This window comes from Photinus pyralis, unplaced genomic scaffold (genome assembly GCF_008802855.1).
Source record: "Photinus pyralis isolate 1611_PpyrPB1 unplaced genomic scaffold, Ppyr1.3 Ppyr1.4_LG2, whole genome shotgun sequence".
Lineage (NCBI taxonomy): Eukaryota > Metazoa > Arthropoda > Insecta > Coleoptera > Lampyridae > Photinus > Photinus pyralis.
In genome coordinates, this window is record NW_022170403.1 from 43,904,965 (window position 1) to 43,930,340 (window position 25,376).

Consider the following 25,376-nt stretch of genomic DNA (forward strand, 5'->3'; position numbering starts at 1 on the left):
ATTTCGCGTACCGATCAGTACATGCGCCAAGTCACTTGCTTTGTACCGTACCGATGTGTTTACAAGTCATTTTTTGCCGTTGCTCTACTACGAACTTCGGGGCTAGCTGTGGGTGCAAGAAGGCTGGCATATTTTGTACCATTGTATGTGCCAACTGCAAAGGGGCTGTTTTAACTCTCCACCAATCCTGGAAGAAGATGAAGATTGAAGAGGACGTAGACGATCGATGGAGAGGAATTGGACATTATCTTCGCTCACGAAGTTTCACTTCATCTTTGTTGTAGATAAAGTCGAACTATCGAAGCATGTTAGGTACACCACACATGTCAATGATTCTTGAAGGAAATTTAATTCCCTACAACTATCCACTTGTACGTTAAAAGGTGATGACCTAGAGGAAAAGTTCGGCCGAAAACGTGAGTTTTTTGAAAATCTCTCACCTTCAAGAGCCCGTAGCTCGAAAACGATGCGTTTTTTGAAAAAAATGTATAGAAACAAAGTTGTAGAAAATTGTATGAGCTTTCAATTCAAAATAAGAACCCACCCACCATTTTCGAAATATAGCCGAAAAAATGCAGAACTGTACCTTCAACCCCTCCCCTCCCCAAGGCGGCACCGAAATCGCTAGGGACTTTATTACACAATCATCAGGGACCTTCAACTACACATTCCCGAAAAAATTGGAACTTCACGAATTATTTTTTCTATTGGCCGTTTTTTAGCATAGAATGACTGGACTATAACCTATTATATATCGTTGCAATGATTTATATTATTTTTGTATCTAATTCAATAATATTGAACAAAATCGACAAAGAAAACTGAAGCCGTTATTTTGGTTATTAGGAAACTTTGAGACTTTTAATTAAACATGAACAAATGAATTTCATTTGCCTCCTCCTTACTGAGCGGAAAACCTTTGAAATTGACTATTGTAAATCAATTTTTATGTATGTTGCTTAACTCTCATGATTAGGCGGGCGCGGGATGAAGTTATAACTCTTGACATATTCAATTTGTTATCACAAAACTATTCTTATAAATTGAATCGCAGTAGTTAACCTTTTATAGTAATACTATCTCTTAGTGTACATGGATATAATTAAATCGCTTTAGGTAGGTAAGTCGAGATGCTATTACAATATTCAAACATTTTTTAATGTCAGTTACAATTGTTACAAAAACGATTCAATTGTAAATTGTCATTCAAAATTTTAACCGTTTTCCAAAACAGGAACAATAGCTGCTATGGACACAGTCCTTGCAGTGTACACCACTCTGTCTCGTGGTTACTCAAATTTATCTACTAAAGAGTGTGTTAACATAAAATATTGGTTAAATGACAAAATATTTGTGTTCACCATCCCTCCATCTGTTTCTGCGTATTTTCTACTAGAATGTGGTATTAGTTGATCCGAGATTATTTAAAGGCTTCTTATAGTAATCTGTTTTGTATGTTAAGCACGTAACACTTATAGCAACAGTTCTTTTTACCACATACCTACGACCTCCCGTTTCATTTAATTGCTTCCATAAATAAGAAAGTTGGCACTGCGCATGCGCAAAACCAAATTTTGAAACTGGCGTTACATTTGCTTTTATTCCAAGGACCTACCCATGTATGAATCAAATTTCATTTAAATACCTACCTTCATAAATAAAAAAGTTTGCAATTCGGTTTATAAATGGTCGAGATGCGAAAAGGGCACTGTGAATGTTGATCGATTAGGCTCAGCTTTTGGAATTGAGTTTTATTGGGTTATAACTACCGGTGATGCCAACAGGCCTTTCTTATTTTTTGGGCTACATTGCCAATTCACGAACTCCGATCTACAAATTTGAGAAGAATCCACCTGCAAAATTTCATCGTAATCGTGTATTCGTTTTCGTGCTACCGGACGGACGGACAAATGGATAGACGCCGCAAAATTATAAATTCGTTAGGAGCTCGTTAATAAATGAAAATAGTGTAGTGTGTCCAACATAAGAAAGAATACTACTGTGGGAAAATCCGAAACCATAAGAGATATACCTATAGTCGCTTAAATTAGAAAGAAATTCGGAAATTCTGATTAGTTCCGAATTCGAAAAAAACCAATTAACAATATTCATTTTCATTTTCTTCTGACTCTGCTTGAAAAGATATCAAAAAACAAATAACATTTCCCCATTAGACCCTTTTTAAGCTCTACAATATGGTGGCCACATATTTTCACTGAGACGTTTCGTCTTTGAGAAAACATCATCAATTTGATAGTTTTATATGGCCCGGAAAATATTTCATACTGTATTGAGTAGTATTTTTATTACGAAGACAACGATGCATGGCACAACTCACTCGCCGCACAACACAATGTCATTGTTTATTAAATCTTTTAAAGGAACGATCAATGAATTATTTTGACAGTTTTTTTTACGGACAGACAGGCGCTTAAAAGCTGATTGTGGTAATGTTATATGCTGATCTGGAGGTCAACAATGAATCTGGATTACCTAGTTCGTATAATATCTGTAGAGCAGTAATAAGTTGCGAACTTGAGATTAAGATAGATCAGCGAATCTCTTTAAAACGAAAAAATGCCAAAAGAAAGAGAAGAAAAGAAACCGCTTGTGAGTAAGAGGCGAAGAGTGCACTTTCAAATTTGTTTTTTCAATTTTATTAGCCCTTATGCCTTAACGAATGAAATAATTTTTAATATCTGATCGTATTACACCAATACCAAGTCTGTGAGTGGTGTAGTTCCGGAACCTTTGTGACTCAGGCAGGCAGACAGACATCAAGAGTGCACTTTTTATTTTTTGAATGTGAAAGTGCACTAAAAATCATGTCAACTTACACACCACTTTTATGGAAAACCCTGTATGTCTAAAAATATCTTTATGCTACAAGGATTTTCGTGCCATAAAACTATTGTTTAATTCATTTTCTCTAATCTCAACGGTTTAGGCGCTGTTGGCCGCATACAGCTGATTGACTCACCCTATATTCTGAGAATATGGGAAGATTAAAATTGCGGAAATAATAGCGTTTCACGGGTCTGAGTGTATTATTACTTCTCGACAATTGAATTGTGTTCGTTCACTGACCTCAAATTATTTCACAAAATCATTTTGACTTGCAATTAATTGCGACTTGACTTTCACGTAATGTTTCCAACGAAGCTGTAGCTACTAAAGGGGTGGACGGGTAGCACTTTACATTAATGTGTATAATAATAATAAATGAAACATCTCAACACAAGTCAATTAGGTATGTAGATTATAAAAAAAATAATGAATCTACTTCCCATGCCATTATCACTGCACTAGTTTTGGTAGACTTCTCGAAGGATGATTTTTCTAAAACTTGACAACCCTGTATCTCAAAAATGAAAACGTTTAGGGCATACGTTCGTAGGAAGTTTTTTTCTTAAAATGGGTCCAAGAATCACCCCCTTAAATAGTAGCATGTCTTTAAGGAACACCCTGTATATTGAATATGCGTACCCGATTCTTCACATATTTAATCTAAGCGATTGATTTACTTTTTGCATTCGCAGAAGCATCTTTTTGATTTTTGGCTCACAAGTTTAATCGGTAGCTTTTTTTTCAATCTTTGCAAATTTATCACTTTCCTATCCTTACTACACTTAAAATGCGAATAAGTATCACAAGAAAACGGCAGAAAAATGGAAGGTATGGACAAGACGAACCTACTTGTGGGGGGCGGGGTCCCAATATCTCAGGTTGCGAATGTTCCTTTACGTAAAGTTGATGCATTCGAGTTCGGGAATTAATAAAGATCACCATTACGTCTAGTATCAAACTCAACCCTGTTTAATTTTACTTTGATTTGCCATAAGAGTAGAATACATAGTAGGCGAAGGGAGATTAATGAAGATGTTAAGAATAGAGGCAGGACGAGGAACGGTGAGATACAAAGAGAAAAAAGAGAACTCTAGAAGCAATGAAACATTGTTAACATGGATGAACACAAAAGAAAATAGTGAAAACTATATTCCGAAAAATGAATATGGTTGCGAAGATAGAGATGTAACCAACTGTGTAAGAGGTGTCCGGTTTGCCACGTTTTGGAATTTACAAATTTGTCAGCTTACGAAATTTTATACGTGTGCCGCTTCATAGTAAAAGAGGAAGGAATTAAAATACGATAGAATGAAGAGTCTCCAGATAAGAAGTGAGTGTGCAAGCCGATATGAATCAAGAGGCTACAGGGTTGCCGGTTTTAAAGATCGTTCTTACGGAGCATGAGAGATGAACTTTCTAATATTCGCTTACATGCCGGAGCGTGGTCGTATGATCGAGGTATACAGAAAATTTTATAGCCGCGTAGTCGTGAGAGATTGTTATATCGCGAATGTCGCAAATTCTACCGAATTATTGTCATGTGTACATTTAAATCCATTTCGAGTTGCCATTACGAGTAAAAATATAAAGTGACTTATTTATGCAAAATGGAACTCGTTGTGTAGAGGAATTGACAGGTTGTCTAATTTATTTTCATCCGTGAATGTAGGACGAATGTGTTTCATTCTTAATACGTGAGCAAAATATTTTTGTGTTGGTTGTATCATTTGGTTAAGCGTGATCGCATTTGAATAAATTTTACCACGAAAGCAATGGAGTCAAAACTCAAAAGTACAAAATATTTCATTGCATTTATACTTGGAGTGATTAGTTACGATAAAAAATAAGTTCATCAACCAAATGTTTGCGCCTATCTTGCTTGTACTAGGCGATAATAAGATTTTGGATTAAACAACAACCGGTAAAAAGTTTAAAGACGATTAATTAGTGCTTTTTCTGGCTGCTTAAACGAGATTTCGAGAAACCTGAAGACCAGTTTGTTCCTGATTCAAATCGTCAACCATCTTTCAAAATTCACTTTCAAAGAGTAATCAAATGTACGAGGCGATACAAAAGGTCCAATTGTATTGCACAAGGCGTTCCACCATCCAATTTTTCCAGTTGCTGCTACCTTTCATAAAAAGAAAATCGACTGTAATTTGGAAAAAAGTGTCACTTGTCAGTTTAGTTTTTGCTTTGTATAAAGCAGGAGTCGATCGTTTTGGGGATTTTGGATAGCAATCTACGCTTCCTGAAGAGGCCGACTGGCGGAATTCTATTCTGTGAACATTTTTTATGAACGACAAGCGAACCCAAACAAAAGATTTTGGCGATTTTTTTCATTAATTGTGAAGTGGAATTTAAGATCATTGAATACCATTATTTTGTGTGGGTTACATTTTATTTAGCATGTGTGTAAATCTTTTGAATAGCAAAATGTACCAGGCGTTGGATTAATTATTAAAAAAAACACGGTTTTTCGGGATTTTTTCGGTTATTTTGAGGTTATGTGAGTGACTGGAAAGAAAGTTGTAGAGTTTTTGACGATCTACAACTTTTCTTTTGAACACTTTTGTCTTCGGTCTCAACTTTTGCCGGAAATTGCCGTCATACGATTTTTACCCTCACCCAAAAACCTAGTCCCACTCCCCTGCTCACGTATTTATTTTTTTTGTATTTTTTATAGACCATTTTAAGATATGCACTTAGTAAAGCTCAATTAAAAATGTTCTTTTGTAAAAAGTCCAATTTGCCTGGACTAATAATTGCATTTCTGATGACCGTAAAGCAAGTTCTGAACTTCCTACAAGACCCTAGCCTAAGCAAATTGCTTGCTAATTCAATTGCGAATTGTTGTGGTTGTCGTTCGCATCAAAGGGGTTATTGCACTTGCTTTAGTAACGAGTCACATTTTTTGGTTCTTTAATTTCGAATGAACGCCAGAGGCCAGACGTAGGTATACGTCAAAGAAAGTAACAAATTGGGGTCTTAGCCTTAATCACGTTGTGGATGTCTCTTAATTTGCGTTTAAAAGCTGCCAATTACACAAACTGATACAGCGCAATGGGTTAATTTGCTATTTTGCAAACCGCTCGTAACACATAGGTACATATAAGATGGGGTGTAACGCTGAAAGAAGGTAAGACTACAACCGTAACCGACTTTAGCAATGTATTACATCTTTCAGGGGTAAGTAGTAACATCATATGTTAGAAGTGCAAAGATGAGTGCATACAAAATCAATAAAAATGGGGCATTTCAATAATTCGCACGAAAATACTCTTAGCAAACAACAGTATATTGCATTTACACAATTACAAAAAATATATTGTTAACATTAAGGCACCGTGTCGGATGTTTAGAACTTATTTATTTAAAGTTTAATCAATTGTTACATCAGCGCCATAATTTGCGGTTTCAATTCCAAATAGTTTTTTTGGCAATGCTGTGAGAATCAATAGAAACAGCTAGTTTTCTTGTGAAAAATACTCGCAAACATCTTCCATGCGAAAGTTTCGCGATAACAATTGGCTGTAAATGTAGGTATATAATGTGCCGTTCACTCTGATCTTTTACCACTTATAAAATGTAAAAACGAAACTTGCCGGGTGCCCCCTCTGATTGTGCTACTTTTAACGTGTCCATCGATAAATTGCAACTTGTTATTTTCTCAAAGGCACTTGCTATACATCTAGTCGTCGAAATTACTTACACACGTTCAATTGGACCGCGATTTGAACCAAATTGGTTCCTCTGCCTTTGGATTCTGTTTGTAGTGTTAGTGTAAAAACATTATATCTACAATTTTGTGAATTAAAAAAAACATGTGCAAATTTGTTTAGTGAATTTTTTAAGATTAGGTAAGTAGGAAGTTACAAACCAGAAGAAAACTTATGTTATACTTTTTGTGGAAAGTGTCGTGCTATGTAATTTTCCAATTCCGGATTTGAATTACGATTTTTAGTAAATTACAAAAAGATTTTTATTTCGTTACTCAGTAGTTGTAATAAGATGATTATTCTTATTCGGCACATAATCGCTTGTAAGTTATAAGGCAATCGCTTATTAGTCATTAGGTACCTCGTCGAGTGCATGGAACCATGCACTTATTTTAATTACACCCTGTACTTGCGCGTATGTGCGTAACATACCATCCCATGGTTTTTCAGCATTTTTTGAAAGCTGCCAACATTAATTCTTCTAGCCCATTAACTTGTAAAATACATTGAGAAATTATTGTGCTAGTTATTTTAGATCATAGATCATAAAATATCTTTGCATGCATTTACCGTATATTTATGTCTGACTTTACGGTACTTGGATAATAATCAATTAAAATCAATTAATTGTATACTTAATTTAAAACATCTATTATAGTCGTGCAGGATTGTCGAAGCAATACTGAACATAAAAGCTTTGGGTACTAAACTTGAGTTGCAATGCAAACATTTAATTGGGATTTTTAGATGGTGGAAGTGTATAAGCGTTGATTGGGTGGTGGAATTGTTATTGGAAAAATCGTTGTGGGAAATATGTCGCTTATGGTTCAAATAGGAAAGTTTTAGATCTAAACAGACGCGTCGATTGATTTCACACACTTATAGGCGGTCACAAATTAAAAAAAATAGTTTATTTTATAGCAGATGTTAATGCCAGTGTGCGGTAAATTCGCCCCGGAAGACTCGCCACGACAAATTCGCCCCCGTAGCATTCGCCCCATAACATTTATTAACCCTCGGAAGTAATAGGTTGGTTTAAATTAATTAAATAAACATTTGCAAAAGTTACGATATTGTTCATATTCAATCGTCTCTCACCTGTAAAAGGCTGATTCAACGGTTCAACGTCAACCGTATGTTTACTATACATTTTACAACAAATTGCGTTTACAAAGGAGTCTAATATTGGATGTCAAATCCTTTGCAAATCACCCTTACTTTATTCAACCTTATCCTTAATTAGGTACCTATTCATATTTTAGCTAACAGGTATTTGAGTGCTATTATTCTACCCCCTTTATTTAGGTATGCACAGTTATTACAAAAATCGGAATCGGAATCGCCGGGGGGGGGGGGGGGAATCTTCCAGGAGCGAATTTGTCAGAGGCGAACTTGCCGGGGGCGAATTTTCCGGGGCGAATCTTTCTGGGGCGAATTTACTTAGGGGTGAGTTTTCTTGGGGGCGAATTTTCCGGGGCGAATCTTTCTGGGGCGAATATTACGGAGACGAATAGTCCGGGGGCGAATTTACTTGGGGGCGAGTTTTCTTGGGGGCGAATATTCCGGGGCCGAATTTTCAGGGGCGAATTTACCGGGGTGAATTTTCGGGGGCGAATCATCCTACAATCGTTAATGATATTTTAATAGGTTTGAATGAGTAGGCCAACTCTTAAACAAAGAGTTTAACCGTTGTAGATAAGGTGCTTACTTTAACCGCAAGGGTAGATAAAGTGAAACAGATGATTGTGCATTCTAATGACGTATGTCATTCTTATTCCAAATGGGACGCGGAGCACGAAATAAAATGAACTTCGGAACTCATTGGTTAAAATATCCCTTTATCGTCTTGTATAATAAATAACTATTATTTCGTAGCTTGGAAAACGTGCATTTTGGTTATATAGGGTTTATTATTTTCACCCACTTGAGCGACTAACAAATTTTGCCATATTTCCCTAGAAGATAATTTATTCTTTGCTACTTCGACTGAAAAACGTTTTTTCAAAAATTGTTTGTGTGATTTTTTACTTTTTTAGAGATACATTTTTAAAATCCATTTTAATGGTACAGTTGTAAAGGCGAAAAACACCATTTCTCAAATTCAAATATAAAATATTACAAACGTTCAAACGTGACGAGATACGAATACATAGATTTGGGATATTAATTGTTTTGCAGTAGCACAGTTATGTGGTCAATAGTAAAATTATTCTATCGAAATAGTACCTACCTATCCTTTATTTGATTTCACAACGTGCGTAATTTAGAGCCTGCTGCCAAATCTAATCAATTTCTTAATCGCGTTTGATGTTTTGAATGAATCCACCAAAGAGTAGAAGATTTAGATACGTTTGGCATTTTTCCACATATCTGTCAGCATTATCGATGCATTTAAGACTTTGTTCGTAAGATGCTTCCTATTCATCCACGAAAACAACTTTTCACATTCTTTATAACAAGCTTTACTGAATTTGAACGTTGCACCTACCAACTTTTCTTTTGCTTTTGTAACAAGCCATTGAATGAACGGTGTATTACGTCTTTACAAAGACGGTAGGTGCTTTCTTTCGGTGATCCAAACGCGTTTGGATTGTCAAATCACGTTCTTTCGAAGTGTGATCTTATGATCATGATTGCTAAAATCGTGAACAAACTGAACATACAAGTTTTATGATCACGAATTCCTAACCTATAAATAATGCAAGGATATTTTTGCTCAAATGTTAGGTTAGTCAATCTTTGTAACTGAAGGGGAGCATAATCGTGCAAGTACTTCCATTTTCATAATCCAAACAAAAGATACGTAATTCGAATGCAAATGCGTACTACGTAAACTTAACCATACTTTGATTTAAATTCGCGCGTTCTTTTGTCAAACGTGATCCTACGAATCACGATCTTGAAATCATGATCGCGAAGTAGCCGAAAGAAAGCGCCTGGTGATTTTTATAAGCAAACGTCAAGTGACATTTCCATGGCAATCATGTAATTAAGAATAACCAGCCCACTTAATTAGACATGTATTCGAGTATATCGTCATTATGATTTTATTTTATTTCCTTTATTTTTAAATTTAACGGGAGATCAAAATTGAGTTGCCGTCGAGTCACTTTGGAAATTCAAGTTAAGTTCGATTTACCATGAAAACAAAAATTCCAAAGGTGACTCGACAGCAACTCAGTTTTGATCGCATTATAAGAAACACGTGTATAATTCGTCTTTAAGGGCCGGTTGCACAAAGGCAGTTTAAACCTCGTTTAGATTAACGCAATGGATTAAGACATATGATTGGTTGAAATTTGACGTTTTATCAAATTTCAACCAATGTTAGACCATAATCCCCTGGTTAATTGCAAGCGAGGTTTAAACTGCTGCCTTTGTACAACCGACCCTAAATCACTTAGGCCGGATGTCCACCAAATCGGGGCGACGCAGATCGGTCCAACTGTAGTCGTATCCAGATTGATCCGGCCGACTAAAATTGGCAATTCATGTCCATAGGTCGATCGCCTTTCGAACGATTTTTATCGGGTTGACAGTTGACATATAAATGTCAAGTGAAGACGAAGCAGTTGTCATGCTTTTGCACCACAGGAGAAAGAAAATTCGCCGCCACAGTTATTCGGTACATCCGTACATAACTAATAATAGAAAAAGAGGTGCTTTCATTTGTGCCCGTAAACTTGGGAATTATGAACACAAATTTAAATGTATGTATCGTATGTCCAAGAGTAGTTTTTTCCTTTTGGCTGACATTGCTCGACCATGAATTGCCAAAAGGGACACCAATTACAGAAGATGTGTCACGGTAGAAGAAAGATTATCAGCACTTTTGATTATTATGACACACTACTGCCGACAAATGATCGTGCAAGAGCGTCGCGTCGGGAGAAAATAGTCGGTTGCGATTTCGATCGGTCCCGACAAAAATCGAGCCTGTGGACAGGCTTCAATAGAAGCGCACGCGCGCGATCTTTATCGGACGATTCATATCGCACCGATCTTGGTCGTTCCGATGCGGTGGACATCCGGCCTTACAGGTTTAAAGGCGCTCGGCTACGCGCTACTCGTTGCGCGTGCTTTTAAACACTTGATTATACACTTTTCTATTACGTGTTAATATTCTATTTCTTGCATACAACTAAATATTAATATTATATATTTATAATACCTCGATATTTGATTAAAGCGACGTCTAAAATTTGTAATCCTGCCATCTGAAAGTTGGAGTACTTACTTAACTGATGTTTTTAAAAATTCTGCAAACTCTTAGTGACAGTATCCATCATTAATATCCTCTCTTTACCACTTGTAATTTTTGCAATTTCCACGTATCTGTGGAGTAAAAAAAATATTCTAGTCAAAGAGTTAGCAGAAAGAAGACGCTACAGTGCCAATAATTTCACTTTTGTGGGGGATTATGTTTGCCACGTTTATTCTTTTTTTAATTAATTGGTTCATTAATTGATTTTTGTGTTTTGGGGCAAATGTGACAAACGGTTGTCACCTCACAATTTTACCACAAAGTTGGCAGTTTCTTTGTTTTGCGAATTTGCAATAAATATATAAAACGGGCCCGAGGACATGTGTTATAAAAGATTTGTTAGAACACACAGATTTCACGGGTGCATCACATACTTTTGTATTTGTGTAGGCGATAACAGTTAAGTTTGACAATTTTCTTAATTTTGACGAATCTTTACCATTGTGGTCATAATATTGCTTTCTTTTATTGATATTTGAATGATCTAGTTTTTTTTTAACTTTAAAGTTATAAGTTGGGGGTTTGGTAGTGTGAGTAAGAGTAAATAAGCGAGCATTCGGCGGAATGGAAGATTGTCCTTTTTGCGTCTGTTAATGTCTACAGAGAATTATATTCTTAATGGCGGATGTTTGGACACGTGATGTCGGAGATTTGGATCACTTTCAGTTTAATTAGGGCTACTTAATTACGACTACGAATTCGGCATGAGGTCATTTCAGCATCGTGTTAACTGCGACGTAGTATATTGAAACGTTTTGCAAGTATAGGTTTATTTATTACAACTAATTAACGATAAATATATAACAGTCTTAAAATGAATTAAAGTGTGACAGTAATTACGAGTTAGCTAAATGTTAAACCTGCAGTTGAAATAGAAATTTGGTTTACAGTCATAAACGGCCATTGTGAATTGAACTGAAATAGTTTCAAGACGGCGCCGCTTCCGCAAATAGCAGAAGTGGAACCACCTTGGTTTTTCTTAAGATAAACATACCATTTTCTATTTTTTTCTAAATTATAAATGCACTATTTTATTCTGATTTCAACGCAATTAAGAATTAAGTAGGTATCTATCTGTCATAGTTTTTGACATATGTCATATAACATAGTAGGGTCTAGTTAATTGAGCGAATAATCGGAAGTAAAGTACGTAACGCAGTTTTCATGGTATTACAATTCCGATAAAGGCAATAAGACTAATATCCTTTAATGCAGTACATATGCAACGGTGATTTAAGTCATTTGTTACAAGGAGAAATCTATTTTTAAACCACCAGAGTGTAAATTGCCCTACGTTTGGCTTCATTTACTATCAACAAAACTCGATCGAAAGCAGAGACGAATAAATCGCATGTATATGGCACATTGCTCCCAAAAAAACTCAAATAATGAGCGGTGGAAAATAGCGAGTTCGGTGTAGTTTGACTTTTTTATTCTTGTGCATTAATATCCATAACTTCGAGAATTTGACGAAAGTTTTGAATGCACTCGAAGTATATAGAAGCTTGATTATCCTAAAAATTTCCATACAACGAGAGACAATTGTACCAGAGCAAGTCACAAAAGGGTTCAACTGTATCACCCCAAAAATGATCCAGTTATCAGTTTTTCTTGGAAGGAGCCTTATTTCAAGGGAGCTTTGTAAGCTAAAGAAAAACACCTATCCCAGTAATAGCTGTAACTTACTTCAATTTTGTTTTAATTGTATAAAGTATTGGTGTGTTAGCTTTAAGAATTTGCAGCGGATGTTTATTTAACGTAAGCATAATAAATTAATAACCTTGAAAGAACCGATCTGTGGAAATAAACTACATGGAACAGATTTGCATTGCATTTAAGTGGATTCATACAAAGGAATTTTGTGATTTTTTAATTAGTTAAGAATTTGTTTTTCATTTTATATGTACCGGGTGCTGCCTAGCGCGACGCAGCATAGGGATTTCAATGGTAATTTCTTTATAGTCAATTACTAGCTCCCATAATTATTTTAGAGCAAAAGTATAAATAGAGAAAAAAATACTGCATCTGTTCACATGATTACTTATAATTTTCCGTTTTTCAAAACCGTAGAAATCTACAAAATAAAAAATCACATTTTTATAAATCAGTGATGCTTTGGAATATTTTAACAAACTACAAGCGCATCGCAACTCAGTTATTGTTGTTTGACGTCGAACGATTTTCATATTTAATTCTGTTTCAACTAACCGACGCAAAAAAAGCGTCTATGGGGTAATGTTTTTTTAAAGAATGTAATGCTGCATCTCCATCGTATACTATTTGTTTATCATTTTCCGGAACCTGAGTACATATTTGAAGCAAAAGAAATTGATTTGAGGAAGAATTGTTCTTAAACTTGTATTCGGATTTTCCGCTACTGCAGCCAAAACGTTGAATGTATTGTCGTTTTCCTGATGGTTTTGATGGACATTTTGCACGTTATTGCAGTTGCAGTGATTTAACACTGTTCCTGATGTTCTTTGAAACTTGTGCACAATCCTGTCTACTGTGGTACTGCTTGGAATTGGTCGATTGGGTTACTTCACAGTAATGCAAGCAGAGGCGGATTTAGAGGGGGGCACTAAGGGCACGGGCCCAGGGTGGCAAATTTTGGGGGGCGGCAAATTACCTGGCAATCCTAACGATCGAATCGGAAATAACCAGAAAATTAGATTTCGATTATGTGATACGTTCATTTTCTGAAGAAAGTTCACGGAGAAAATTGTTTTGATTAATCCAATAAATTGTTGAATAATCAAATAAAAATACTTATTACTTATAAGCATTTTGTTCTGTAGTCGAATAGTCCACGAACCAATAAACTCCCTTAGATTGCGATTTTATTTTTTAGCCATAGGATTTATGAAGTTGTGGGCTATTTTTGTGGTAAGAATGATCTAGGGGCGGCAAGTTTCCCAAAGCCCCTGGGCGGCAAAAGTATAAATCCGCCACTGAATGCAAGACGTACGTTTTGGACCGGCAATATGAATTGCACAGCAGACTCAAGTTGCGAATTGCCATCTTTTTCTAATAAGCTGCAGTATGTGTCAGACAAAGTGAACAGTTAAGTTAATTATTACAATATACATGGATGTGTCATACCCAAGTATAGACGGCGCAGACAATAGCGTAGGTACCTGTTTCATTAATAAAAAATACCGGTGTAGAGGTAATTGTTTAATCAATCGAAATTGATACGATATTGACATCTTTTTGTCAGTCGTCAGATAGGTACGCATAAAACTTACTTCTTCGACTGCACAAACTTTTTTCATAAAATTAGTACCTATACAAATTTGTTATGGCTAAATTTGTTTCTAATTAGCCATGGATGCGAATTATTTTGAATATGTGGGCTACATTCTACATGTTTAAAGTGGCTACTAATTTTAAAACGTCATTAGTTTTTTTTTACTATTTCTCGTTGATCTAGGGCCTTTAAAAACCAAAAAATTCTTTCTCAATCTGTAAAGTACTCGCATTTTATCGTAATCATGGGTTGATGAATCTATAATGAATATGACCTTTTTTAATAAACGATTTTTAGGCAATGCAACGAAACGCAAATTTTTGCAGCTTTTGTAACACTTTTTATTTTTTTCCATCAGATACCACACATTCTTGTCAAAAAAACAAAACACACATAGAACGGGGCCCAATTTTCAGAAATCTATAATACCATTACATTTCCATGACTCACCTCATTGTGGGACACTGCATTATGCAGTATAATAATATAATATAATAGGCAATTATCTGAAGCAAATTGATGGACTACCATAAAATTCTCTACAATTACCTACAAAATGAAAGTCAACAAGGATTGGTTCCAGACAATTAGGTAACTAATTAATTAGCTTGTAATTCCAATATAATTACACATCGTGGATTTAGTTTCGTAATTAAGGATGTTGTTAATTACACAAAACTTGTACATTAAACAGTAATTTTCTGAGAAAATGAATTACATGTACAGTAGGTACCAGTTCATTGGAAATTTATGCTTTGTGACGATTTATCTTAGGAATAGATTTTTTTAGGTTTATGAACTTTATTTACCATTAGGTTTCTATTGAATATCGTGAGGCGAAATTCGTCTTGTACTCGTCTGAGAATCGTGTAATTGTTAGCGACAGAGCCGAGATATCATCTGTTACGATTAAAGATATAGATCAGTCGCCGACAGTGCCAGGGTAATTATTTTCCAGTATGTATAGGTAATGGTCTCTGCCTGCTCGGGTGCTCGCTCGGGTGTACACTCTACATGTTTTGAGAGGTGTATTTTATTTTCACTTATAAGTAGGTGACAATGAAAAATTAAACTTTATTAAAAAAATGATCAAAGTCCTCTTGTGAGATCGAAGGGACTTCAGCGCATTTTTGGTTAGCAGATCAGTGTTTTAATAGCCAGTGTTGACTCCACCATCAATAAAAGACCTTGTCGAAGGCTACCACATTCACCTTGTCGGTACCCACTTCCCACTTTCCGCGTGCACCCAAAGTTTTGACTCCACCATCAGTAAAATCTTGTCGGGGGCTACCATATTCTCGTTGTCGGTATCCACTTTCGATGTCTCGTTCCCTTCCAATGCGCGTTTGAAGATTGGAATCCACCATCAGTAAGATCGTGTCGCGGGCCACCACATTCCCTTTATTGGTACCCACTTCCGACTCCCCATTTACTCTCAATTCGCGATTCAAGATTTGACTCCACCATCAGTAAGATCGTGTCGCGGGCTACCACATTCCCTTTGTTGGTACCCACTTCCGACTCCCCATTTACTCGCAATTCGCGATTGAAGATTTGACTCCACCATCAGTTAGATCTTGTCGGAGGCTACCACATTTCCTTATGCTTACTAAAAGTCTAAGTGTTACCCGTTTTGAACAGATTTTTATTAAGATTTTATTTATGTTGACGATGTTTTGAGTTCTGAAATAAATTCTTTTGTCTCTTATTAATTCTTTCAACACTTCTCCGCTACTAGAAATGAATCTCATATTGTCAACATTGGGTGGCGATACAATCATTGATACGATAATTAACGCAGTGTGTAAAAAGAACTCACGATTCCGTTGTATTTATAAATACAATGGTGCCAAATACAATGGTGGCACCCATACGAAACCCCGAAGGCAGCCCTGGAATAAATTACCTACGCACGGACAACTTCGTGATTTTCGAAGAGTAATGAACCGAGCGATTCGTTAAATAACGACGAATGACGCTCGTTTTTGGAAGCTATGTACTTACTACTTACTGAGAGTGAATGGTATAGCTTTATTTTCCATGTTAAAAGAAATAAGTTCCATCCTCCTAACTTCCCATCCGCCACGGAACCCGCAAAATCGCCAGAACTACAACCCCCGGCGCCGGCGGTCTGGCCTAACGGCACAGCCGATGAAAGAACCATTTTTTCCAGCTTGATGAGATTTATGCAGGGCTATAAAAAATCATGACCATCGATGACCATAATGCCGATTCGAGATCTTCGTGGTGATATAAAAGCGCGTTGGAGGAATTTGAAATGTGTGCAACTTTGTCTCGACAAATCTTGTCTTGCTCCATCTCATGCAAGAACAAGGCAAGAATTTATCCCGTTTCTTTCGCAATGTATTTCAGTACAAAAAGTTGCAGTTTCTATCAAAATTTAGTTGTTTTTACATTATATATGCATGTAACCTTTGGACTCACAGTTCATACTTGTATAATGTCCTCAACAGGGCACCTATAAGTGGTGCGTTGAGTTGGATACACATTTACCATCTTAATATTATTTACGCATGCATAGTAGGTAATGGACGATTGTTTAAAAAGTACGCTTGGTGACATTGAGATTTGAGGCTAATGAAATTGATCATTAACTACAATTCGAAGAATGGTTTAGGCACTTTACTTTGTTAATTTACATTGTATCTATTGTCTGTAGCAACAACAGTAAAAAAAGGTACCTACGCGTTTTTCGAATTCGTAGATATAATCTGTAAGACCTTTGAGTTATTTATACGAATATAGTGTTTTTCTTTAGGTTTCATAGAGTGCGAATGAAAATATTTCAGTGAAAAGCTCCGCATTTGCGTAATTTGTCATCTGCTGAGTCTTTAAAATATTTCTAAGGTGCGATGGCATAAAAAGTGCATACTTTTATTAAGTAAAGTGTAGAAAAATGTGGCTATCTAGTTAATACTAAGTTTTTGTTTCAGATCCAGTAATTTGCAATGACAACGGTAGTAGGAAACGGAATTCAAGATTACTTGAGCTCCATTTACAGTTATTATGTATGGACCTTATCATTAGCGGGTAAGTTTTTACTAAATTAGGGTAATTACCTATTAATTCTACGAAGTCGTTGGTAGTCATATTTTGTTAGGTGTGTGTAAATTCTGGAATTCCCTAATGTTAAAGATACTTAGGTACATGGCAAAGCCAATGTCTGGAATATCCATCTGCGTATCGCACAATTTCTCTAAAATTATTTTTAATTGTATGGGTTTGGTATCAGGTAGATGTTAATTGTATTCTTGTATCCAAATACCTACTAGCATAAACAGAAAATAGTGTGCGAAAAACGGCTACTACCGCTGACCGTGTTATAATATGGGTCACCGATCAACAATACCTAGAGAATTAGTAATGTATCATTAATTTTCCATTTTTAAATGCAGCATTTTCTCTACCGGGTCGTGTCAAAACTCCCCTTACCTCGATTTGCCTTCAATAGCTTCTAGCTCTGACCGATCGGCGCCGGCGACTGCTTGCTACCCATTTGTCAGTAGATCTAAATTACCACCCAAAGATGATAAAAATACCTTACCGATCATCAAATTTCTTATTTGTCGAGATATTTTCATGAAATTTTTTCCCTGCGTAGGTGTTTCTAATGAACATAAACTTACCGCTTAGATATAACCAAAATTAAGGCAAAAGGGGCAAATTTTTTTATGTTATCACATTTTCCTGACATTTTTGCGTCGTTCCGAAAACTTAGGTCCCTTAGTTCAAATAAAATAATATAAGTAATAAAATGACAATAATTTTTAACTTTTTTTCAGTATCCGTTTTCAGTTTTATTACAGTAATAATAATTTGTTAAACATTTGGTTGTGATGCAAAGGGAGTCCAATAAAAAGCTGAGTCGGATATTATATCCGTTATTCAATGAACCCGGCTTTAACTCACGAGTATTTAAATTTTCTCGAAATTTCTAAGGGCCATTAGAATAAAATCATCAAATTAGACGAATCGTATTTAAATCCCACAGAAGGTTTTATTCTTTTAGTCTTCATTTGTTGCCCAATATGACTATCCCATGCCCCCCGGCGCAGTTGTGCTTAAATGGTGGGGGGCAAACATTTGCCTTCAAAAGGGGATTTTTCGGTTTTACGGTATTCTGCATTGAATTTTTTGACCACCCATGCCCATACTAGTGCTCATCGAATGAACAAATTTTACATATGTATGAAAAACTACCTTTTGTCCCTGCGACTTCGTATGCGCATAAACATCACTCTTTGTCTTAATTCAGCTTTTTCTCGTTGCCATGGGAATTTCGGGAAGTGCTTTCGAAGTAGGTACACCTTTCAGCTTTCTACGCCCAGCAGTTTCAGCTTTGCGGTGTCTATCAGTCAGTAACGGACGTTTTATAACGTTTTATAGAAATCCGATGAACAGCTTAAAAAATTCTTCCATTTTGAGCCAAGACAGTGTTATACGCTTTTCTTTGCATCACTGCATGAGCTAAACTTGGAAGGATCAGCTTTTGTCATCGATGATGGATTTCTTCTCCACCGGCTTGTGTTGAAGAATGGTAAACCATTACAATTAATCATCAATATTATTATATAAGTCATGTATACTGACTTGCTTGTCTTCCTCTTTCCGATTGTATTCAATATCGAGGGTGCCAGCTCATAATGCTAGAATTTTTTAACTGTTCATCTTAGATTTGAATTCTTGTACAGTCATTGCTCTATTTTGCATACAAACTCGACTTTGTCAAAGGTTTGATTAACCAGGGCTAGCATAAAAGGCTTACCAATTTCAAAAGCCTTATGGCAGTTGATAAAGTTTCCGATAACGCCTGTGCTGATAGACATAACAAAATTAATAACAGGGAAAGGATCATGGGATTGAATCCACAACAAATTTAGAATGTACATTTTTGTAAAGGTGTTTTCTCGCCGGGAACGAGGAAAAACTAAATTAAGACAGAGGGTCGGGGACATTTGACATTTTCAATTTTTTGGTGAAATGTTAGTTATTTTGAAAAATTTCAAATTCATCATAAAGGAGCAACTTTGCTCCCATTTAACCTACACTGTATCGCTCACAGTTGCTTTAAATTATCTAAAACGTCGACATTTGATGAAATTTCAACATGTCCAAAGAAAGGTATCGCAATAGCTACGTAGCTCAAGCTAGGAAGCTACAAACTGAAGCAAAATAACTAAGTATGTATCAATTTCCAGTTTAATCAGAAGTAAAGTAAGGCTGAAAATATTTTAGTTTAAACGTGCTCGTAAAATAACTCTTACCATATGTGCAAATTAAAAAAAAATTACTCACATCTGCTTCCCATATAACCGTCAACTCATCTCCTTGTTTGCCATCCTGTATATTTAATATAACGTATACCTTTACCTGGTATTGATTTTAATGCACTAAATTGTACCAAAAGTAGTTTCCATTGTACCTTTGGAGTTTTTGGAAACCCGGTACCAAAAAATCACTGCAAACTTTACGAACGCACAGGACCAATTTTGAATAGACCTCTAAACTATTAATGCATCTTCTTCAAAATTCATAATATTACGAAAACCAGTTTTCTTTGTACCCTTGCCGTTTTTAGCGCATTTCCACAAAAATAAAAAAAAAATGCGCTATTGTGGCCACTTTGTCCGTCCGTCCGTCCGTCCGTCCGTCCGTCCGCTAACTTTGCGACGCTACTAGTTTTTTATCTTAAGAGCTATTGTTCTACTTTTTTCGCTATTTGGTTCGTTATGGTGTCGAGTCTTGTACCAAGGAAGGAATTTTTCTGTACCGCTTACAAAAAAAGTTATTGTAAAAAAAACAAAAAACCGTTTTTTACATGTTCCATAATTTTACACTTTTGCCGTTTATTAACGATCCTAGAGATCGTTTATAATTTTGCATTGCTATCTGTCGCCTGCCGGTTGGTCTCTCCGTCTGTTCCTTTGTCTGTCTGTCCATCTATCTGTCCGTGTGAACGATAACTTTGTTTAAAAATGTTCGATCGCTTTTACATCTCCGTTAGTTATGAACTGAATTGCATGAAATTCAATATGGGCATAGATTTAGCCATATAATACGCAATGCCAAAAGTTGGATCGAATCGATTCAAAATTCACAGTGCCCTTTTCGCATCTCGACCATTTATAAACCGAATTGCAAACTTTTTTACTTATAAAAGTATTTGAATGAAATTTGATACATAGGCACTTTGGAATAAAGGAAAATCAAACGCCAATTTCAAAATTTGGTTTTGCGCATGCGCAGTGCCAACTTTTTTATTTATGGAAGAATTTAAACGAAATTTGATACATAGGCACTTGGGATAAAGGAAAATCAAACGCCAATTTCAAAATTTGGTTTTGCGCATGCGCAGTGCCAACTTTTTTATCTATGGAACTATTTAAGTGAAATGTGATACTTAGGCGCTTGGAACAAAGGAAAATCTAACATTAGTTTTAAAATTTAGGTTTGCGCATGCGCAGTTCCAACTTTCTTATTTAGAAAAGCATTGAAATGAAATTCTTCTCATAAACTGAAATTGAAGTAGCACGTTGTAATGGAACCCACAACGTCAACAATGGATTGCCCATGTGCAACGCTATCTTTTATATTTGTGGCCGGATTTTTACGATTTTAACAGAAGTTGCATTTTACAAATGGGAAATGAATGCAAGTGGAAATGCGCTTTATGTAAATCGTTTACGATTACTTTTTAACTTGTTAACGTTCTGGTGTAGTAGTAGGCGTTGACAAAGTGTTAAAATAGTTCATTGATGGTTCCTTTAAATGATATGAATAAAGAATGACATGCTTTTTAGAGGTGGCCTTGCATAAGGTCTCTAGTTGTTCTATGCTACTTCAGTTTACCTTGGGAATTAGGAAAGCCGCAGGAATACCTAATTCGGAGTAACCGGCAGAATGCTCGAAATTGATCTAAGGAAATTCACATCTCTGTCACAGATGAAAAATCTTACCTCAGCCTAGGTTCGAACACCCGACCTCCGGCTATGTAGCACAACGCTCTACCACTGAACTACACAGTCGATAAGACTCGGAGTCCGACCGAGATGATAAAAATGATCAAAGTCCTCGTTTGAGATGGAAGGGACTTCAGCGCATTTTTGTGTGGCAGATCAGTATTAGCCAGTTTTGACTCCACGATCAGTAAGATCTTGTCGGGGGGTTCCATATTCCCTTTTTTGGTTCCTATCTCCGACGTCCCATTCACCTGCACTTCGGGTTTGACTTTTTTGCAAAAATGCGCTAAAAAGGGCACTGTGAATGTTGAGTCGATTAGGCTTACCTTATGGCTTTGCGTATTGTAGCGTACATTGAATTACGTGGTTTATTTATCAGAGCTAATTAACAATAAATTTATAACAGTCTTAAAATGGATTAGTTTATAACAGTAAATACAATATACCACTGACAATTTATAACATTACAAGAACGTATAGATGTTGGAACTGAACTCGAAACACAATTAGATTTGCTTCTATAGCAAACGACATTCTAAAAAGACAGTTCAGTGCTCAAGAACGTTTCAGAATGTTCTCGAACAAACACGTCATATTTCTAGGAAAGATTACGTCACATCCGTCTTCGTTCTTTATCACCGATGACTAATCACTCATAGCGCCTCGATGTCTATCGGGATTTTTGGAATATTCGCTACGCTTAACAACTCGACGCCAAAATTATCGTGGTGACATCAAAAGACATCAAAGGGCCAAATAAAACATAGATTATATCACCATGAAAAAAGAAAATGCATAGCAAGTTTTACGGGTTTAATCTGTTTAATTGTAATATTCATTAGTATGCCCTGAATTTCCATGAACAATCTTAAACACAAAAGTATGAATGATCATATTTACAAAATTATCAAAACTACAAAATACCTCATTCACAAAAAATCAGAAATTTAACAGTACAATTTCAATATCCAAAGATTGGGCAGAAAATAGCCTATAATTGGTAAATAATTACATCCCATGAGTTTAGTTGAGGACTACAAGACTGTAAGCAGCATTGAGCTGTTTATTGCTCTGTGGGTTTCTTTAAGCTTGGGTCAGATATTTATCTATTTACTAGTGTGCTTTTCTATATTTTTACTTGTTTCAATTAAAAGCTCATTATGACGTTTATTTACAGATGCAAGAACGAAAGGATGGCCGCTAGTCGACTCCCCGGTGCCTACATTTTTTTATATAATGTTATACCTTTTAATAGTTTGGTCTGGACCAAAAGTTATGAAATATAGGAAACCCTTCAAATTAACTTGGGCTTTAATACCGTACAACCTTGCAATGGCCGGTCTTAATTTATACATTTCTATACAGGTTGGTAAATCACCGCTGACTAGAAAAACTTACGAATCTTTTTTCTTCAGCTATTCACAGCCTCCACAAGATTAAGGTATAGCTACATATGCGAACCGTGTAGGCAGTCGCATCACCCGGATGAGCTGCAGGTAAAATATTTCAGTTAGGAAACGAATTTCTTTAAATAAATGTGGATTTTTAGATTACCAACGCGGTTTGGTGGTATTACGTATCGAAATTGTTGGAGTTTTGCGATACATTCTTCTTCATCCTGAGAAAGAAGGACCAGCAACTTACATTTCTGCACGTGTACCATCATGCAACCATGTTTTCTTTTTGGTGGATCGGAATTAAGTGGGTGCCAAGCGGATCGAGTAAGTTATAAGCACTTGGGACGTTGGAAGTAAAATCCTATTCTCTTCCAGCATTCCTACCGGCAATGGTAAATTCGGCGATCCACGTTCTTATGTATTCATATTATGGTCTTTCTGCATTGGGACCGCATATTGCTCAATATTTGTGGTGGAAAAAGTATTTAACCATTCTGCAAATGGTGGGTACACTTTTTTGTTCCGAACACACTGACCGTAAAGATAAACTTTGCAGATCCAATTTACATGCGCGCTTATTCTGGGAATCAATGGAATTAGAACGGGTTGTGAATTTCCATTATGGATGCATTACACTCTAATTCTCTATATGATTTCGTTTATAATTTTGTTTGGAAACTTCTACGTCAAAGCATATATGGAAAAAGTAAGTGCTTTATTACTTTAGTATTCAACTTAATTATAACTTAGTTTCGCGTAGTGGTATAGAAAGTGACATCCATGATGTTAATATTTATTTCAAAGAGAAAAAGTAATGGTGAAAGTGGACGTAATATAAGATATTTCTCCAATAGCAACGACAAGTCAATGACACGTCTTTTTTTAGGGATCCAAAGTATTTTACGGAATGGATATGGGGTGTGGTCAAGGAGTTATGTTTCATGATAATGGAAGTCCAATGCTTTATTCGCACAGTAATGGATACACGGAAGATGGGCATTCAAAGAAAATCGATTAAAGAATCGATTAAAGAAAGAAAATTTCAACTAGGAGTGTATATATAGCATAGTTCCATACATCTAATGTTGATAATAATTTGATGCATTTTCAATACCTACTGTTACCTTACCATTTATTAAGTCCTCAATCAAGGTTCTTCGGGACTTAATCAATACATTATAATTACGATGTTGTTTGTTATATTGTTACGGATAATTATAATAGAACGATACTACAATATTTATGCAAATTTTAACCAAAGCATGGTGTACAATGTTTATGGTTGTTAAGTTATTGTTCAATACATTCAGATACTAACAAAAAATTGTAACTTGATTGTTAACTTTAAAGCCTACAATGTCAAAAGTCAATTATTTTAATGGCATTAATAAATCAGAAATGGAACTGTAAGTTGCATAAAAAAATTGAGATACGCCTTTTGCATTGCGCAGGAAAATTACTTTTGAACGATTTACATTGAAACTAAAAGTAAATAATCCCTAGTAAATTACATGATATCGTTTTATGTATAATTGATTTTATTTCTTTTATTATACGTGAACTGTAGGTACCTACTCTTTTTGCGATGTAAGTACGTGAAAGTTTTAATAAAATATTCATGATCCCCATATTGTATTTAAATGCGTACTACATAATAATTACGCATTGGTGTAGAAAGCATAACAGGATCATTAGTAGGAAGAAGTGGAAGTTGACTTTGATTTATATTTAGTAATCAGAATAGGTCAGTTACCACGGAATGTTATGCATCACTTGGGATAATTTATCATCTGACGTTGGGTGGCCGCTCTAAAATGTGCGAGAATGTGAAAAATAACAACAAATTTCGTCACTTGAGCTAATGTTGGGAAGTATAGGAAATTTCATTATCATGTAGCAAAGTGGTAAAAACAGCTTCACATTTTAAAAGGTAGGTACTCTGTGAGAAGTTAGCGTGTGGAACGCAAGTGTAAAGTTTGGAGCTAACACAATAAATCTTTTAGTCAACGTTTTTGAAAAAATCCTCGAACACGTCAATTTTGATCTTAAGTGAAACACATTTTACTCTAATTGGCGCTTAAGGATCATCTTTTGTTTTTGAGATGTGACGCAAGCGATAATTTTTTTAAATGGAAACCTTATTTTTATCACCCGCGCGTTAGTGACGGAGGTATTGCATCGAGTTGACCCCCCACTTTTTTGTCGGAAATAGGCGTTTTGACTTTTGAAGCACCGGCTAGTAAAGAAGCTGGGGTAAAAGTTGAAGGTCGCTTAATTTGCCCGCCTTTGAGCGAGCTATAGCCGTGTGTAAAGGGAGTTGTTAGTTAAACAAGTTAAAAAGTAATCATAAACGATTTACAAAAAGCGCATTTCCACTTACATTCATTTCCCATTTGTAAGATGCAACTTCTGTTAAAATCGTAAAAATCCGGCCACAGATATGAAAGATAGCGTTGCACATGTGCAATCCATGTTTGACGTGCTACTTTAATTTCTGTTTATAAGAAGAATTTCATTTCAATGCTTTTCTTAAATAAGAAAGTTGAAACTGCGCATGCGCAAAACCAAATTTTGAAACTGGCGTTAGATTTTCATTTATTCCAAGTGCCTATGTATTTAATTTCCTTCAAATACTTTTATAAATAAAAAAGTTTGCAATTCGGTTTATAAATGGTCGAGATGCAAAAAGGGCACTGTGAATATTGAATCGATTCGACTCAACTTTTGGCATTGCGTATTATATGGCTAAAGCTATGCCCATATTGAATTTCATGCAATTCAGTTCATAACTAACGGAGATCTAAAAGCGATCGGACATTTTTAAACAAAATTATCATTCACACGGACAGATAGAGGGACAGACAGACAAAGGAACACACGGATAGACCAACAGACAGACGACAGACAGCAATACAACAT

General features: G+C 35.8%; 1 protein-coding gene across 8 annotated transcripts; it reads left to right on the forward strand.

Annotated features, from left to right (window-relative positions):
• The first annotated feature begins 1,056 nt into the window (after window positions 1-1,056).
• LOC116165080 (elongation of very long chain fatty acids protein 4-like) lies at window positions 1,057-23,863 on the forward strand. Of its 8 annotated transcripts, none has more exons than XM_031479360.1 (9): window positions 16,755-16,814; window positions 16,860-16,948; window positions 17,035-17,131; window positions 22,238-22,425; window positions 22,476-22,556; window positions 22,610-22,781; window positions 22,833-22,960; window positions 23,014-23,163; window positions 23,344-23,863. In XM_031479360.1, the coding sequence occupies exons 3-9, from the start codon at window positions 17,050-17,052 to the stop codon at window positions 23,473-23,475; spliced, it is 933 nt and encodes a 310-aa protein (XP_031335220.1). In that variant the 5' UTR covers window positions 16,755-16,814; window positions 16,860-16,948; window positions 17,035-17,049; the 3' UTR covers window positions 23,476-23,863. The 8 variants fall into 8 exon arrangements, with proteins under 8 accessions (XP_031335225.1, XP_031335224.1, XP_031335228.1 ...); XM_031479362.1 differs by having other exon boundaries at window positions 16,797-16,814; window positions 16,860-16,982; XM_031479365.1 differs by lacking the exons at window positions 16,755-16,814; window positions 16,860-16,948 and adding an exon at window positions 1,057-1,116.
• Window positions 23,864-25,376: the final 1,513 nt, after the last annotated feature.

Excerpts from the sequence above, each read along its gene's own strand:
- LOC116165080 (XM_031479365.1), top strand. The coding sequence starts at position 17,050 with ATGACAACGGTAGTAGGAAACGGAATTCAAGATTACTTGAGCTCCATT. Across the intron at positions 17,132-22,237 it reads ATGGACCTTATCATTAGCGG|ATGCAAGAACGAAAGGATGG; the intron begins GTAAGTTTTTAC and ends GTTTATTTACAG. Across the intron at positions 22,782-22,832 it reads GTGGGTGCCAAGCGGATCGA|CATTCCTACCGGCAATGGTA; the intron begins GTAAGTTATAAG and ends ATTCTCTTCCAG.